This window comes from Solanum lycopersicum, chromosome 6, assembly GCF_036512215.1.
Source record: "Solanum lycopersicum chromosome 6, SLM_r2.1".
Taxonomy (NCBI): Eukaryota; Viridiplantae; Streptophyta; class Magnoliopsida; order Solanales; family Solanaceae; genus Solanum; species Solanum lycopersicum.
The window spans coordinates 51,860,223-51,878,377 of record NC_090805.1 but is presented as its reverse complement, the minus strand read 5'-3'; the positions used below and the strand labels follow the sequence as shown (position 1 = coordinate 51,878,377).

Here is an 18,155-nt window from a genome sequence, read left to right as displayed (position 1 = left end):
AAGTCGACCGCAGTGGTATTCGGAGCCCTAGCATTTGGGTGGCTGGCGATTGAGCTTGCTTTCAAACCATGGCTTGATAAAGCCCGAGCTTCCATGGACAAGTCTGACCCATCTCGCGACCCCGACGATCAAAGTTGCAAGTCTCAGGTCGATGTTGATCCGAACAACTGATTTGATTTTTGGGTTCTAAACCCCAAAATCCAATATATGTGCTTGAATTTTACTTCATAATAAATAATTATGACTTGTTAATTTCTGTTTTTCTTCAGTTTCTAGCCGTCCCTGTATTTTATTTTGTTGGTTAAAGTGAAAGGAAATTGGTAGAAGTTTAATACAATTCAAGAGGTAAGTTCAAGATAATTGTTCCGTTTTTATATTTCTGTTTCAAGGGTCCATTTGTATTTGTATTTTATACTCAAAATGGAGATTTTGACATTTAACGTGTTGCTGTTGATTTATCATATAAAAATTTGTCTACACAAATGAGAATGAGAGAGAGGGCAGACAAAGAGAGCTGAATTTTCACAATACAGCCAGAGATAGGAGTTTGTTATTAAATTCTTATATTTGACTAGATAATCATTAAGTATGATATGAATATGACTTGTATGTTTTCACACCATAATTCTCATAATCTCACCATGATTTGTGGGCTTCATAAATCACATCACAACACTAATTAATCTTTGTTGTCACTTCTCCAACACTCAACCACAAATCTCTAGTCTTAATGACAAAAGAGTGATTTCATTTATTTGTAAGTAAATATTTTACTACTTGTATGTCCAAATCCGAAATTTCAATTATCATAACAAAAAAGGAATACTGAATAGTTGAGAAAAAAAAATGCTACTACTGCTATTCAGATAAAATTGAAATTCAATCAAATCTACGGGGCTTAGTTAATAGGTGCAAATCGCGATGCGTAGCTCTCTTTCAACTACATTAAACTCATTGGGAGTGGTCTCCCAATAGTAAATCTTTTTTGGGGGTGAATTTATTAATCAATTCTCATTTCCATACTTTCTAACCAACTAATTAACAACCATTTAATTTAACATTTGTGAATTTAGAGAGAAAATGAAGTGAAATTTGTTGACATCCCACGTTGAGCCCACGTTCCCATAGATTCTCTCTTAAGCCTCACGGCGGTTTCACCGTCCTTGTACCCTTTTCCGACATCTCCGCCACAAATCTTTTGGTATTTCCCTCTGTTGTCGGTTTCTTCAAAAACTCACTTCTTCTTCTTCTTCAATATTAATTACTACTCCTGGTCCCTATTTGCCATTTTAGACTACTACTTGTTTGTCTTTAACTTTGTCCATACAAGACCCCACCTCATCATCATCAACAACATCTTCCTCTACTCATTTACTCTCTTTCTCTCTCTCTCCTAGCTGTATTCAACTTACTTTAAAAGTGTGAACACATCTTCTCAAAACAATAACCCTCCAAAAATATTCAATTTTTTTTTTTGATAGTCTCCATCCCAAGACTGCATTTTTCTCTACACCCACTACTACTTCTTTAGTCTAAAGCAGAGATGAGTGAAAACCCACCTCCCAGATTCTTCAACACAATGACCCATTTGAAGATTTTCAAGAAACTCAAGCCTTTTGAGCCTTCACCAGGTGTTCTTGGCTGCTTCTTTTTCACCGTTTGCTTATTCTTGTATCTCTTCTTGTTGGATTATACAACAGTAAACAAAGTGCCTCGGTTGCATCAGCCATCCTTGTTAGCTACTTGGGTTGGGATAAATGGATCATCTTTGTCCTATAACAAGGTTGATTTTTTGGGAAGAGGTGCAGAAAGTTGTGATATTTTCGATGGAAATTGGGTTTGGGATGAAAGATATCCACTTTATGAATCAAAGGATTGTAATTTCTTGGATGAAGGCTTTCGTTGTTCTGAGAATGGTAGGCCTGACAATTTCTATACTAAATGGCGTTGGCAACCTAAAGATTGCAACTTGCCCAGGTTAATTTCACTTGTATTCTACTGGTAGTGACTACTGTGTTTAATTTCTGCTGATAATTTAACGAAAGAGTTTACGAGACAATAAAGTGAAAGGATTGCTTTAACAGTTAAGGCTTTAATATGATGTGCTTTTCTTGCATACCATTTTCTACTGAATTTAGCTGATTAAGGTTTTAATCATTGAACTACTAGGTGAACACTGACAGTGCACAATATTGTTGAACAATTTGAGGGGTTACATCAGGTTCTCGTCCAATTTTATCTAATAGTGTGCTAAACATATAGAACTTAACTCTTACTACATGGGCTCTCATTGAGCATTGTCTAAAGTTGTTAGCTTGATGCTTAAGTCTTTCTTGGTTATTCTTGAGAAGACTTTGTGCTTAGTAGGAGAGAGCTTTTCATAATCTTTTCCATGATTATTGAATGCAAATTTTTAGTCTGCTAATTACTCTTTTAAGCAGATTCGATGCAAAATCTATGTTAGAAAAGTTGCGAAACAGACGGGTTGTGTTTGTCGGAGATTCAATTGGAAGAAACCAGTGGGAGTCTCTACTCTGCATGTTATCTTCTGCTGTTCCTGACAAAAGCAAGATATATGAAGTTAATGGAAATCCTATCACGAAGCACATGGGTTTTTTGATTTTTATGTTCAAGGATTTCAACTGCACTATTGAGTACTATAGAGCTCCATTCCTAGTGTTTCAAGGTCGTCCACCTTCAGGGGCTCCCCGAAATGTTAAATTGACTTTGAGATTGGATCAGATGGATTGGAGCTCTGCTCAATGGAAAGGAGCAGATATTTTGGTATTCAACAGTGGTCACTGGTGGATTTATGAAAAAACTATTAGAGAGTAAGCTCTCTTTTCTTTCTTTTTCAAATTTCAAGCTCCCATACTTCTCTTGCTTGTTTACTGATAGAATGAATCTACTGGAACACTTCCTATTATACTTTTGTGTCAAGAACTCAAAGTCCTCACGAGTGACTACAATTCTACAAATAGATTATAGCTTGCTACTGTTAGTATCTTTTAATAATTATCAACACAGCGAAAAGTTGTATAAGATTATGAGTTACATATAGTTGCTATAGTTGTGTATATTTCCCTTCTAGATTTTTGCATTTCAAAAAGCTGTTTTAATTTAAAATCTGCAAAGATTGGTAAAACATAAAGAAAATAATTAACCACTAAATGTGTAGTACATAGAGAAAACTAGCATTTACAATTTGCAACATATTGTCAGAACCTTCAAAGTTGTTGAGCTACTTTATGGCAAAGATTTTTTATGGAAAAGAATAGTATGCCTTGGAAGACCAAATAACTGATAACCATTAACAAGCACCTCAACTTCCATGCACTTTACTTCCTTTCTTTTCCAGTTCTGCTCTCTTTGCACATTGTGAAAGGAAAAATGAACTAATGGGCGCGTAGAGAGGGCATAAACCTATGGGGTTTCCCCTCATTCATTGTCAGATATGCCCTGATGTTAAATTTGGCAGTGAAGCTAATTGATCTGAACTAGGTACCTTGAATAGTGGATATGTAAGCACAATAAGTTTGACAGGAAAGAGACTGAAATGGTTCGGTAATGAACTCAGTAACTTTGCAGAAAAATATAAGATTTTGAATTTTAACAGTTATCATGCTACGGAGAATTGAAGGTGGTAAATTCAAATATCCTTCTTTAAAATATGTTTGAGCTCTTACATTTAGCCTTTTTGTCTTAGTCTTTAGGTTGGCCTTCTATCTGAAATTGAAAGGGTTAAGTGAGGTATGAGTGATTAGTTGTTGTCGTTGGATTTCATGAACTAAACATTGCTACAAGTATTATGTACTTGTAGGAATTTTTATTTGGAGAAAAATAACTCGAATTGTTTCAGGTAAGTATTGTCCTCATCATGTGAATTTTGTTCCTCAAATTGTTTAGATGTGTTGCTTCCCGCCACCAAGTAGTGCATTAATATTAAGCACTTTAAGTTTAGACATTAATATTTGTTGCTTTTGTGAATCATAATCTTGATAACTGATAACATAATATACTTGTGACTTATTGATTTTTGTACTTGATAGGGGATGTTACTTTCAACTAGGTGGAGAAGTCGATATGACGATGAATATTGAGACTGCATACAGGAGGTCAATATCGACATTGGTTGATTGGATAGGTCATGAAGTGAATATGACCAAGACACATGTCGTATTTCGAACTTATGCTCCTGTTCACTTTAGGTATGTCTTGGTCTTGATCTGTTAACTGAAGGGAACGTTTCGTAAGGCAACATACTTCTATAAATTTTGTTGAGATCTGTTGCTGAATACATCATATTACAAGTGTGAGGAATAAATTTAGTCCAACATGGTAATTTCAGTTTAAAAAGAAGCTGAGAAGGTTGACCCCTTGAGTTTTTTTCTACTGGTTGAATCATGTTGTACAACAACAATAACATAACCTGTATAATGCCACAAATGGGGTCTGGGGAGGGTGGTGTGTACTCAAACCTCACCCCTGCCTTGCGAAGACATTGAGGCTAGATTGTGTTTGACTGTCCATAAACCTTTCTACCTTAATCCCTGACCTCTATACCCTCCCATCTAGGGTCATGCCCTCAGTAAGTTGCAGGAGTGTCATGTCGTGTCCGGACACCTCCCAGTGCTTCTTTGGCCTACCTCTACCTTCCCTTAGACCCCACATATCCAACCTTCCGCACCTTCTCACTGGGATATGGGGGCATCTTTTTTTCACATGCTCAAACCATCTCAGCGCAGCCTCGCTTCTCTCATTTTGTCCACCATGGATGCCACTCCTACCTTGTCTCTAATATCTTTTTTTTTTTTGACGACGACCTTGTCTCTAATATCTTTGTTCCTAAAAGTATCTCTCCTAATATGCCCTCACATCCATTTCACTCTCCGGATTGTCGTTCTGCTACTGATTTGTTGGATGTAAGAGTTCTTGACCTGCCAATACTTCACCCTATACAACATAGTTGGTCTAACCACCACATTTTATAACTTACAAACTGTACAGTTTATATACGCAAGTATGGGTTTACTTCTACCCGAAATTGTATGTTCCCTTGGCTTTTACGAACTGTTTTAACGAAAATAATAGGTGAAATGTTCTGCACCCTAATTTGTCATTACTCACGGCCTCCTCTTCCCCAGCTCGTCTCTAAACATGCATATTCTGTGGCATTGATTATGTTCAAATTTCTAATTTCCAACATGGACATACTGCCTGTTACTACGTTAGTTTTAATAATCAGGTGGCAAGTCCATGTTTGCATCTTTCAATTCATGAGCTAGCTTTCATTGGTTGAATGGATTTAGTAGGTTGGTGTTATTTGTAGATTGTTTTTGATGATAATATACACATCTTTGTTAATAAACCAACTAATGAATCACTTCAATATAATGTATAGAGGTGGAGACTGGAAGACTGGCGGCAACTGTCATCTTGAGAAGCTACCTAACATAGGATCATCCCAAGAGTCGGTGAAAACATCATTTGAATATAACACTGTGATCAATGTGCTGTCTGAGAAACAGAACAAATCAAAAACATGGAATTTGGATTTATTGAATGTAACAGGGATGACATTTCAGAGAAGAGACGGTCACTCATCTTTGTATTACTTAGGTCCCAAGGTTGGACCAGCTCCTCTCCACCGGCAAGACTGCAGCCACTGGTGCCTCCCCGGTGTCCCTGATACATGGAACGAGCTTCTATATGCCAACTTCCTCAAACGGGAGTTGGGTTGTGCAAAATTTTCCAAACAAACTAGTTAAAATCAACGGTGTGGCAGGTAAAGAGATGTTATAGCTCCAACATTTCAAATGTTACACCTCATACGCTTGCAGTGTCATGGACTATAAGACGTGTACCTTGGAAAGGGAACTCCATTTTCAAATTTTCGTGAGTGGAATGTGCCCCTTTTCAAGATTAAATAGTAGGGACAATTTTTGCAGCTTTGTATAGTTGGGATTATTTGGAATCTCTTCACCAAAATTACTGTAATGTAGTACATTATGTGTTGTTGTATAGCTGAAGAGAACAACATTAACCTAATTTTATACAAAATGACGAGCTTCCCCAATTGCAATATTGTACATTCCCTGTTTTTACGTTATGGACACAAACTGTTTTAACACTATAAATACAGAATGTCTTATTGTTATGTATTCGACGAGCGTTTTTTTCTTTTTTACAGAAAAACAAAACAAAACAGAATGATAATTTTGTGGTACAGTCAAAACATTTAATTTGGAAATAACATTATTAGTAGAATATGTGAGCAAAAAATGATTACTTAAAACAAATGAAAAATTGAGGAAAAGGTGTGCAAAATGTTGCAGAAGTCGAATATATAGAGAGTGATGGAATCACAACTGCTATATCTAAATGTAACTAATAAATAGTAAATGAGACAACAACAAAAAGAACGTCAGTAATTAACAAGGTTCGGCAAATTTTTGTTTTCTTTTGCCTAGTCATCGGACACAACCAACCAATATTTATTTCACTCCAAAAGTGAAATATTATAAGAGAGGTGTATTACAAATGAATTAGAAACTATGTATTTATAGAAGTGAATTTTTCCTGTTTATGTACATCACAATACGTCAAGATTTACCTTGTGAAATCAATTTATGGTTCACCTAAATTTTACCTACAAAAGGTGTTATCTTGACTTTTTAACTTCTCTTTAAAAATTTAACACAAAAATCATACTAATAGTTTTATTTTGATTGGATGCGTCTTATTATATTATCTAATAAGGTGGGAGGGAGGAGGCCTAAAAAGAAAGCAAGTTGAAGAATAGTAAAATACATTTGTATCCTATCTTTGTCCCCTTGCAACTATTATTATTCTCCTTTTCATCAGTAATTTTAGTATTTGATGTGATACAAGTCATTCGTCAACAATGGGCGAATAGGAAGGCGATACGTATCTTATGTTTAATAATTACTACTATGGTGGGAGAACTTTGGGGCATAAGTCGACACGTGTGTTGCGATTTGAGAGCCTGAAAGAAAAAGTAAAAGCGTGGGCTCACCTCTTATTCCAAATTTCTTCAGCTTTCCCTACATATATAATATTTGACATCACTTTTCCTATGAAAAATTAAAAGGAGATTGTTTTTAATAAATCGAACTGGCTTGTCCTAAGTTAACGTTCAATTTCACAGAGGCAGACAAAAATTGTTGTCTCCCAAAACAAACAAAAAGATTCAGTGTATATGCCAAGTGCAACGAACTAAGATTGGGATCGACAGGTAGTCTTATTATCAAAGGGGATGCTTAATGAAAGAGCAATTACAAAATGACAGGATTTTGGAATGTAGCTAGTTAGCCCTTTTCCCTTTCTAGGCAAAAGATTGTCAAAAAGAAACCTCAACAGACAATGGTCCCTTCTCTTGTGATAAGCAGTTTGTACAATTATATTTATTTAAAAACAAAATCATCTTCCCTTTCACCTAATGTCAACAAACATAATTGATATAGGTCTTCCCATCCCTTTAATTTATAGTACATTATGTAAACTTAAAATGGACAATTTCTCTTTCTACCTCTTGATGAATTGTTTCTTATATATATATACACACTCCATGTGACACCTTTTTTCCAATAAATTTATTTGAGACAATTTTATAGTATTTGACATTAGTTAACTCTTCAACTTTTCATTATATAATTATTTTATAACTACACAAAAGTTAAAAGCATATTGTTCATTCTAAGAGATATTACTTTTTTATCCGGCCCACAATAGGAGTTTGAAGTACGGAAGTGCACTTGCACGTACGATAAAAAATATTTGGAGACTAGTTGAAGTTCAAAATTAAGACCATTATTGAGCATGGAATGTATAATAATAAGTAGAGACGCATGCACTATAACTATAGCATAGCAATACAATAATAATTAGGAAATGGCGACCCAAAAAGTTGGTATGTTAGTCCCATTTTGATTGCACTTGGTTGGTGTTATGTATCCATTTTGAGCTAGTATTTCAGTATTATTGAAAGAAAGCCGAAGTCTTCCATGGAGGCGTTCTGCTTTGAAGCAAGACTTCATAGTGGTGGCTTTCAAGATTAAACGATCACCTTGGCGATGAGGCGTCACCTGAATAATTGAAGTGAGAGGAGGAGGAAAATGAGCTACTAGCATTTTGTTACTACTAGTAGTAGTATGCTTTTTAACAATTTTTGAATTATTATTCTCTATGCTTTCGCTACTCTCCCTCCCTGTTTCGCTCCCCAAACTCTCAGTACACATCTCCAAGCTTTTAATGCTAAGCTTAGTGACTTGTTTTTCCCCATAATCTTCTCTTTTCGGGTTACAAAGTATCAAACTCCACCACCCCCCACTCTCCTCTGCCACCTTGTTGATTACAACATCCATCTTTTTTTCTCTTAAATTATTATTATGAGATAGATAAGTGAAAGGGCAAGGAGGCTTCAATTTATAGAAACAAAAAGTGGGGTCACGTACAACACACAAGTGGTTTCAATTACAGAAAAAACTACTTTATACAGGTCACTTGTCAAAATATACATACAAATACAAAAATTGAGTAGTCATGCATGGTTTTCCTTTTAAATTATCTATACTCCCCCGTCCTAACTAACTATGAAAAAGCAAAAGGTTTGTCTAGAGGGGTATCTATTGGATGATGCAAAGTGCATGCAGGAGCACAACTTTTGATGCCACTGAATTATTTAACTTATACATACACCTACATCTTTTTACATCATCATCAATGTAACCTATTTCGTACATTTAAATTCTTATAACTTCAAATTTGTACTCAACCTTTTTTTTTTTTAGTTCAAATATTTAAAAGACATAAAAATAATCACACTTAGTTTGACCCTCTAAATAAATAAATTAATAAATAAGAAGCGCTACAGGAAAGAAAAAATATAATAAATCTTTAAACTCTTTAACTTCTACTCTGCTAATGTACAAAATATACGGATGTAAAAGTCGAAGAAAGTGGAATGCAAGAATAATTCGACATAGAACGAAGCTAATTGGTCATTGCTTCCCTTGGTGCACTTTAGCATTGATATACATACGTAATAAATCTACTTTGATTCAAATTTATATTTATTTTTAAAAAAACTTAAACATGTATAAATTATTAATTTGAAACTCAATAAAATCTTAATTCTTTAGTTTAGCTTATTTATAATTGGTAATAAAATCGGATTGGTTGGATTAGGAATTGGTGTAAATCTTTGAAGAGTAAAATAATATTTCTGTCCTTCCTTAGTAAGCTAACAAAATGTCCCAAATCAAAGGAATAGTTTGTGTTTTCAAGAGTTTTAACTTGGAATAATGACATAAAGTAGAAATGTTTATATAATGATCAAATCATTCATAAAATAATTTTGTTTAGCCATAAATTATACATATTTCTAATGAATGTGTAAAACAAATATTATTGGTAATATTTACAAACATTTAAATTACCAACTGCACAAACACATAATGTTTTCTTAAAGAACATACAATAATCAACCATAAAATTAAGTAAAGGAGAACCAAGGAAGTATATAAAGGTCGATACAAAACGTATATATACTTACCCCCTATTTTTTCCCTTTCAAGTTACTGAATAAATGGACCATAATTAATCTTCTTTTCACTCTTTTTTCATTTAAAAAAGAAAAGAAAAGAATTGAAGACATGCTAAAACAGAAGTTTGATTTGTGCCCTGTCTGGGGCGCAACACAAACAAAAACAACATAAAATGCTTTTTAGTTTGCTATTGGTCCATCTATCTATAAATAAAAATATAGAAACGTGTAGCAGGTCGACACTTGTCGAATGAAAATTTATTCTTAATTCAAAACTTGTCAATAGACTTTTATGATTGTGATTAAGATTATGACTTTTTAAAGTTAGTAGAAGGTGCAACAAAGGATTAATAAGTACGCGTTATCTGGTTGGCTCATTAATATTAACCACTAAGAAGCAAACACCTTCCTTTTATCATTCACTGTTTTGCTTTAAACCTTTTTCTCCAGTACACTGTACCTACTCTAATCATTCTTTAATTTTAACTTTCTATTTATAAAATTAAAAGATATTATAATGTATGTCATATACATTCTTTAATTTAAGATCATAAGATTTTTTATTTTAATTTTTTTATTAAATTAAAACGAAGTATATATATATAGAGAGAGTGTGTGTGTTTTTAGTGGAAAGCGAATATGCACCCGCACTCACTATGACAATACATAAATCCATGTTTGGTTTGTGCTGTGTTTACCACTAATAGTTAGTTAAATGAAGTGGTACATTACGTGTACTATCATTACTTTTACAATATTAACCTTGACTCATCTAATAACAAAAGCCAAGTATAAGATTATCATGAGGACTTTACTTGGGTAGTAGTAATTCTTTTACAACACTCATTTCTCACTTCTTTTCTTAGCAAGTATATCATTTTACTACACTTATGTTACTTCAATAAGCTAAAGGTTTACATTAAAATTAAATATACATCCCTGCTAAATAAAATGGAAGGAAAATAATTCACAAGGAGGAGTGGGAATTAAATTGTCACAGCATTTAAAATTATTTTTAATCAATGACAACAATTTAATTAACACTTTTTTTGTAAATATCCTTAAACCCTTTATTTAACCTTATTAACTTGATTATTAATTACCAGCTTTCTACTTTCTTGCTTTCATAATCTGTCCTTTAAATATTTGCTTAAAAATAAATTAAAAAAAGGACCATAATCTGTCTTTTAATTGTTTGCTGCTGATTCATTTTCTTTTGTTGAGAGATTTGTCTAATATTACCCGACCATTGCTTAGTATACTTTCCTAAAAGCCTGGTACTGTCATTCTTATATAGGGTGTGTTTAACTAGACATACAAATTTTAAAAAGAAGACTACTTTTGCCCAATACCAAAAATATTCTTAAATTTGTGATTTGTTATTTTAATGGCCTAAAGGTAGTTTGAAGTTACGTAAACAACTTGAAACACATTTTTCTTTAAATAGACTAAAAAAAGTAACATGCATGTATTTCACAGCACATTATGTGACAGTTTGATTACACTAATAACCTTTTACATAATATGGCAGCAAGACTTTCCGCCCTTCATTTCACACATGCAAATTTTGAACTGTCGAATAAATCATCTAATTTACTGGAATTTTATACACGGTCTACTCATTGCATTTTTCACAAAAATACTAATGACAGTCTACATCACCACCTTCATATTTACAGCAGGTAGATAACTAAAGTTGAAATGTTTCAGCAAATTCCAACTGATGGAATTGTAGCCAAACTATAATTTAGTCGTCTGAAGATAACAGTTACAACTGACAATTATAAACCAAACTCATCATTGCTGCCTCACACTAATGGAACTAAAGAACCAATTACACCGTAGGTTAGCTTCATTGAGTAGGTTCAATGGTGTATATATACCTTTCCAGCTTGCAGGTGAAGATGCCAACAGCTTCTTCCTGGTTTTCTCCGTCTAGGTACTTCTATGTTGAAGCTTCCAAGAATTTTCCACCAGCTTTAACTGATATACATGAAAGCACTAGAACAAGGTATGAAACGCACAGCTCTACTTGGGTGGCCGCTCTAGTGCTATCCAACCAAATTTCCCTTTCCGGAAATCTTGCAAAATACGAAATGCTGCTTGATTATTGTCCGCATTGAATAACTGAACAGCCAGCTTCTGAACAAATCTTCAACCAAAACAAACAAAGATCAAAATGGAAATATAGAACAAATCCTTGCAGGGGAACTCATACTTCAGATACACCCTTTGGGTATAATTTGCCATACACACATTTTACCACTGCGCCCATCTGCCTCAATCTTGTAGCGGTCACACAGAACTTTATTACCTGGTCAGAGGACCCATGTCAGAAAAATATAAGACAGCATGCATACAAGAAGCTTAAAAAATGAACTATTTAGGGACAGCCAATCCCTAATGCAAATGAGTTGTTACATACAAGAGGCTCAAAGTGCAAGCTTAGGTGCAATAAGTATCTATCAGGATGAGTAATTAGTCTTATCATCTAAATAAGATCCGGTAATGAATTCTGACGCACAGTGTCTTCAGCAACGTATTACAAAAAGAAATCTACCTACACGAGTGAATAGCATGTGTTATCTGAATGACAGGAAACATACCAACAGTTGGAAGCCCTGAAAGCATCTGTACAAGAATAGCTGCAACATCTGCGGCATCATAAGATCTCTCTCCAATATCATCACATATGGCAAGCTTTATTGCTGCTGTCTGATCACTGATCCTCATAGGAATTATACCAGGTGAATCCAGTAGCTCTAGATCTTTCCCAAAACGGACCCACCTTTTAATAAAATGAGCCGTAGACAATCAAAAGGAAGAAGAGTCCAAAATCTAACCCAGTCTTTTGAAATTAAATTGATGATAGTCTTCCTTCTTGCATAACAATTACATGGAACTAACTATGCTGAAAATATTCACTCAGTTCGACTTAGCATATCAAATTTTTTGAAAAATAGATTCCTATATATTAAAAAGGTACTCCTATCAATTTCTATGTAATGCTTGATGTTAAAATGACTGGAAATCCAAGCGGTTCAAAAGGAGTCAGAATGAGATGGTGAAATAGAGAAGAAGGTACAACCCTGTCACTCCGTTGTCACTTGAAAGTAAAGAAGAGATACACGCTTTGGATCAAAATTTTGTGGGCCTTCTCATGGAATCAAATGTCGAATGAACTTGCTGCAAAAGAAAAGAGTAAGGAGCTACGGACATACTTCAGCTCTCTGGTGACACCTGGTCTTGGGGCTGCAGCACACATCCGGCGCTTCAGCAAACGATTTACCAGAGATGACTTACCAACATTTGGATACCCAACTACACCAGCTCGAACCTGTCAAAATATACAAAATTCTCACTCAGAAAAAACTAACACAGAAGAAGCAGACATGAACATCCTAACAAAGGATGTAATTCCATAATTTTGTCATTTCATCTACTAGTGAACCAAATAAGAATTTTATATTCTGTTACATATTTTACATATGTTGTTCATCAGCACATTGATACAAGATTACAGCAGCAGAATAACACTTTTCCCTGGTGTACACTCATTAAACCCAAATTATCAGACGGTAAGACTTCGATGTTCGCCATTGAACTCCTTGCATTTCTTTTATATCACAGTGGGTCCTTCCAATGGTCTATATGTAAAATTGTAAATTCATGAAAATTACAGATTAAATACAAAATCACAATAAGAGTTCTGGCATTATTCATGAGCCAACCGAATTGGTGGTTTGAATGAATAAAATCATTGGTACTTGAAAATTGAAATGTGCTCACACAGATCGACCAGTTTAAATGCTTCTGATGGTCAAGATGTAAATGGTGAAGATAACATATACAGTTAAAAAATCAGAATTAGATTGCTAACATCAGTCACAGACCAACTGAATTTGATGGATTGAAAGTAAGTAACCATTTAAGTTTCATTTGTCTTGACAATTGCAATGCGCTCACAACAGATCTGCAGTCTAAAGGCATAGATGATATGAGATATTGTCAATCTTAGTAGACTCACTGGGCGAGGAAGTAGTCCTTTTGCTTTACGTTTTATGTTTACAGTACCCGCTAATGCTTTCGCCAACCTTCCAAGCTTCAGTGCTCCCTGAAATTTGTCGAATACATGAATCAACAAAGTATACAACGACTTTTTGTTGGATCAGAAACAAGTAAATGTTATTCCAATCACCATTCCAAGCTGGCCATTGGAGAAAACAACTTTAATCCCTTGATTAGCATAATAAGTTGCCCAAGCATTCCGATCAGCAGTTGATATCATATCCTCTCGATTCAAAACCAAGATCCTCTTTCTGTTGCCAAGCCATGAGTCCATCTGCTTATCAAAGTTGAATTACTAACAAAACAAAATAGATGAAAGTTGAAAGGAGACGAAAAAAGAATCTCATATGCAATAGGAGTCTGGTATACTGAATTGAAGTCAAGAAAAGGAATTATGGACTGCACATGCATACTCTATCCTGATTCAAACGAGATTCTTGAGTATCTACTTCATAGCACGCTCTTTGCATCATTGGAAAATTTTTCCTACATCTCATTTGCTCTTGTTTGGCTATGCCAAAGGAGAACAGGGTCAAAGTGATACCTATGAGTAATCTAGTCTTTATAGCTGCAAACCATCAAAGTGATCAAAGTTTTTGTTAAGTATATTATTAATTTCCAAAGTTCAAAACACAATCCCTGAAGTGATTAAACTGCAATTCAATAGGCACATTTCTAAGCCAGACGAGGAAAACTCTCAGATGGAGTATCAGTTTATACTAATCACAAGCGATGTAGAAAGAATAGGCCAGGCTAAGCGGAAAATAGCTGGCCAGTGTTATAGAGGCAATCCATATGCAGAATACCAAGCAGTCCCATTTCTAATCAGAATTGTCAAGCATAATTCAGATCTCAAAAGTGAAATGTACTCCTAAGCACAAAGTTACCAATCTCAAAAAAAAAAAAAAGTACTCTTAAACACATTCTCCAATTAAAATAAAATATAATGATTGAGTTCTTAAGCTGTTTGCAACACTCAACTTTTACACAACAAGTCTTAAGTGGTAAAGATAGTTTAGGATGGCACAGTGGGCCACATCTACCTAGCTGTTGGGAAAGCAGGCTAGGTTACTAGCACATCACTCAATACCCTAGCGAAAATGCAAATATAACAAAACATTCAATAATCTAGCCAAAGAGTAAACAGGCAAAGCATAAACAAGTTTCTAACCTGTGGATGACTTGTGGACATCGGGATTCTTGCATCTCGAACCTCTATGACAACATCCATTAGTTTCAACTGTTCCTTGAGCTCTTTCTCAGTTTTCGCGATATGACCAGGATACCACTATTTAAATAATAGACACATAGTGTAAGGTCAACCATTCAACAGGGGAACACATAAAAATTTTGAAACATACAGAAGGTCAAGGTCAAGTCCACACCCTGAGCATACCTGAACTGGTCGTAAAGTCTTTGTCCAATGGTAAAGATCGGTTTCTAGATCATTCCAGTCATATTCTTCTTGATTGTCTTCAAAAGAATTAAAAAGTTTTGAATTCTCACTGCCAGATCCTCCAGCACCTTTCCAACCAACAACCTGAAAAGTTCATTCACAAGAATGTTACTTCGTGTAATGGATAGTTAAAAAGACCCTTCTATGAGAGTTTCCAAAAGTTTCATGAAATCGATTAAATAAAGTTAGACCAAAAGTTCAATAAGAGCAAGAAAACTTAATCAGCGTTTAGATGACATATGATACACACTTAAGAGAGCATTTTTATGTGTCCAAGTGTTGCACGTGAGAATGAATTACGAAATACATCACTATTGAATATTGTAGCCTAAAAGAAAAACCAAAACCTGATATAAACCACAATCCATGAATGTTAAGTTTTGCACTAGGGCTGTTCTAAATCGAACAGTAGCCAATACGTAAAATTGGCTTATTGGTATTGGGTTATCGAATAAACGGTTGGTTAACGGATTATAATTTTATAATTAATAGCTTATTGGTGTGGGGTGATGATTCAATTTCCTTATCCGGTAAACTATTAACCAGTGAAGAGTCACCATATTTCAACTTTTATCTTAGATATATTAGCCTCATAATATTTTGCCATAATATATTATTGTTAATCCTAAAGCCGTAAAGCCAAAAACTGAAAAACCTACTTACTTTTCTGTTGTATTAACAATTATATTACTACTAATTTATATTTTTTGCAATATAAAAGAATTTGATAATTTAACTGCATTTAAATCTGATGTCCTGCCTTTACTTGACTTTGTATTTCTTCCCTGACATTCGATCTTTGAACTTGAGTTATCTCATGCTCGTTCACCTTTAAGTCACACTTTATTCAGCAGCTCACACCATCTTTATCATACCTTCATTATAGGCCAAAATTGCAGGCTCTGGAACCTACTTTACTGGACTTTGAGGGTTACACAAGTTCTACCAGCAAAGATCTGGTATTATGGGCTTGTCTCAATTACAACTGATAGAGACAATCCTGTTAGAATAGGAATAGGTTTATATGATTCTATTGAAATAGAAATAGGTTTATACAATCCTATTAGAATAGGAATAGCTTTATATAATCCTATTCCTATTCTAACAAATCCAATTAACACTACATTTGGTTCCTCTTGACTATGTCCTAATTTGATAGATTCTCCAAGAACTATTTTCACATCCAGTTTATCCAATCTCATATCTATAATAATAAAAAAAAATCTCTTGGAAGGGACACTTACAAACTCCCTAAAGCAATACCAGAGAATGCTGTTTCCTTCTCTCAGCAACAACCCTTTCCCATGGTCTCAGTCTCAAATTTGAAGTTTGTTGTGTCTCAACACCTCCATCTCTAATACTCCGAAGTTCTTCCTCCATCTAAATATCTTTTTTTGGCAACCATTAGGGGATCAAGCAGTTTCTTTTTTCTTTTAACTATACAAAGTTATTATTTATCCTGCTTTTTATGCACTTCTAAAGGTTGTTTTTCTAAAAATAAAATTAACATATTTACGTTCTAAAGATACCAAAAAGTTGGGATTTTTAGTACTTTTTATGTAGTTGCTAATTAAAAAAGAAGTCTAAAAAATTGATGTTCCAATTTCAGAAAATTAGATGTCTTGACGACTCCGTTTGTTCATTTATGGGTTGGATGGAGAAGTATGCAACTATTGGCTAATTTAGGACCTTAAATACAGAAGTAAATGAAGTGAAATTTTGTATAGTGCATACTTCTCCACTAACTATATGCAGATATTGCAGCACCTCAGAGAGCTAGTATAAAACAAGTTATTACGCTGCTTCAAAGCAAAAGGGCAAAATAAAAGTTCAGCTTTCAAGCTTTGGCTGTATCCAGCGTAAATATACCATAGGAAATATTATACAGTTTACCTGAATTGTGGAAGAGAGAGAAGGAGGGTTGGCAGAGGAGATAGCTGCCGGTGGTTGATTGTTCCGGCAACTAAGAGACCGGGCGCCGGCGAGTGTAAGGCCAGCGCTGTTCAGCAACAAACCAGGGAGCTGTGTAGCCATCGGTTGCAGATTATCGCTTCAGATTTACCACTGCACAAGGCATTTGTTTGAACATATACTTGGAGAAGCTTGTTGGTATACAAAGGATATTTTTTTTGTTCATCTTTTAAAATAATATATATATTAGTAATAAATAACGAATTTATTTACTTTTTTAAAAGAATAAATAATTATCTTTATAACTTTGACCGGGAAGGTCTTTATTTTTTGTGAAATAAAAACTAAAACCAACCAAACAGTAGAATTTGAAACAAACACGTCTATTGTAAGTTGTAATTGAGAATAAACGTTTGTTTGTGTGTATGTTATTCATTCAAGGTCCTTCATGTATTCATAAGCCTCCCTCAAATTTGTTTTGCTCTTCCTATATTCTTTAATAATTATTGTTCTCGTTTGGAAAATTTATTAGAATTATGCAAAATCCAAAATAATTGTAATTGACATACATACAGCTAGGGAATTTTTTAAAACTCAGAGAGATGATGATTGTCATTTGGACCAAGGACATTTATACAGAGAGTAAGTTAAATCTAAGAAACTGAAGTTGATGCGCTACACTAAACGTCACAACAAGCAATGAGAGGTTACACAACTCTTGCATTTAATCAAAGAATACATCAGATGTCAGCTTGAATTGGCCTTGCGTGTCTCAGCTTGTGCTGTGAATATATTTTATAGTGTGTTAATGCACAATTACATAGTAGTTGTTTAGGCTCCAAGCATTTCTTAATGACAACGCATTGAAAGCCTCCGATTACTCAAACATCACAGACATTTTCATCCTACAGAAGATAAGAAATTATCAGGAGAAACCCGACATAAATCCTCCTCTGACACCCCAGCACTCACCTCTGCAATTGCATACTCAACACAGTTGCTTAAGGCACTCAACGTCATTTTGATCAGCAGCCCTTAGGCAACATCCATATTAACATCACCACATGCCCTGTATATGTACCTGCAAACAATAAACGCTCCTGTTTGATTTGTATCCCCAGATGTGACAGAGAAGTTGTTTCCTAAGTAATCCCA

The 18,155-nt window shown here is 34.5% G+C and overlaps 3 protein-coding genes and 1 long non-coding RNA gene across 5 annotated transcripts; 1 reads left to right on the top strand and 3 right to left on the bottom strand.

Annotated features, from left to right (window-relative positions):
* The first annotated feature begins 805 nt into the window (after nucleotides 1-805).
* Nucleotides 806-6,076, top strand: LOC101251789 (protein trichome birefringence-like 10). Its single transcript, XM_004242283.4, has 4 exons — nucleotides 806-1,977; nucleotides 2,442-2,831; nucleotides 4,050-4,208; nucleotides 5,402-6,076. Exons 1-4 carry the CDS (start codon nucleotides 1,544-1,546, stop codon nucleotides 5,766-5,768), a joined length of 1,350 nt encoding a protein of 449 aa, XP_004242331.1. The 5' UTR covers nucleotides 806-1,543; the 3' UTR covers nucleotides 5,769-6,076.
* Nucleotides 6,077-7,904: 1,828 nt separating this feature from the next.
* LOC101259261 (protein FANTASTIC FOUR 3-like) lies at nucleotides 7,905-8,384 on the bottom strand. Its single transcript, XM_004242480.1, has one exon. The coding sequence runs from the start codon at nucleotides 8,382-8,384 to the stop codon at nucleotides 7,905-7,907; it is 480 nt and encodes a 159-aa protein (XP_004242528.1).
* Nucleotides 8,385-11,130: 2,746 nt separating this feature from the next.
* Nucleotides 11,131-17,231, bottom strand: LOC101252093 (DAR GTPase 3, chloroplastic). Of its 2 annotated transcripts, none has more exons than XM_004242284.5 (9): nucleotides 16,983-17,231; nucleotides 15,030-15,173; nucleotides 14,805-14,921; nucleotides 13,764-13,907; nucleotides 13,593-13,679; nucleotides 12,787-12,902; nucleotides 12,172-12,353; nucleotides 11,822-11,879; nucleotides 11,131-11,717 (listed from the first exon to the last, which is right to left on the bottom strand). In XM_004242284.5, exons 1-9 carry the CDS (start codon nucleotides 17,121-17,123, stop codon nucleotides 11,594-11,596), a joined length of 1,113 nt encoding a protein of 370 aa, XP_004242332.1. In that variant the 5' UTR covers nucleotides 17,124-17,231; the 3' UTR covers nucleotides 11,131-11,593. The 2 variants fall into 2 exon arrangements, with proteins under 2 accessions (XP_004242332.1, XP_010323043.1); XM_010324741.3 differs by having other exon boundaries at nucleotides 11,131-11,707; nucleotides 16,983-17,222.
* A 345-nt stretch (nucleotides 17,232-17,576) lies between these two features.
* LOC138349018 (uncharacterized) lies at nucleotides 17,577-18,119 on the bottom strand. Its single transcript, XR_011221548.1, has 2 exons — nucleotides 17,973-18,119; nucleotides 17,577-17,905 (listed from the first exon to the last, which is right to left on the bottom strand). It is a non-coding gene; the product is annotated as an uncharacterized lncRNA (long non-coding RNA).
* Nucleotides 18,120-18,155: the final 36 nt, after the last annotated feature.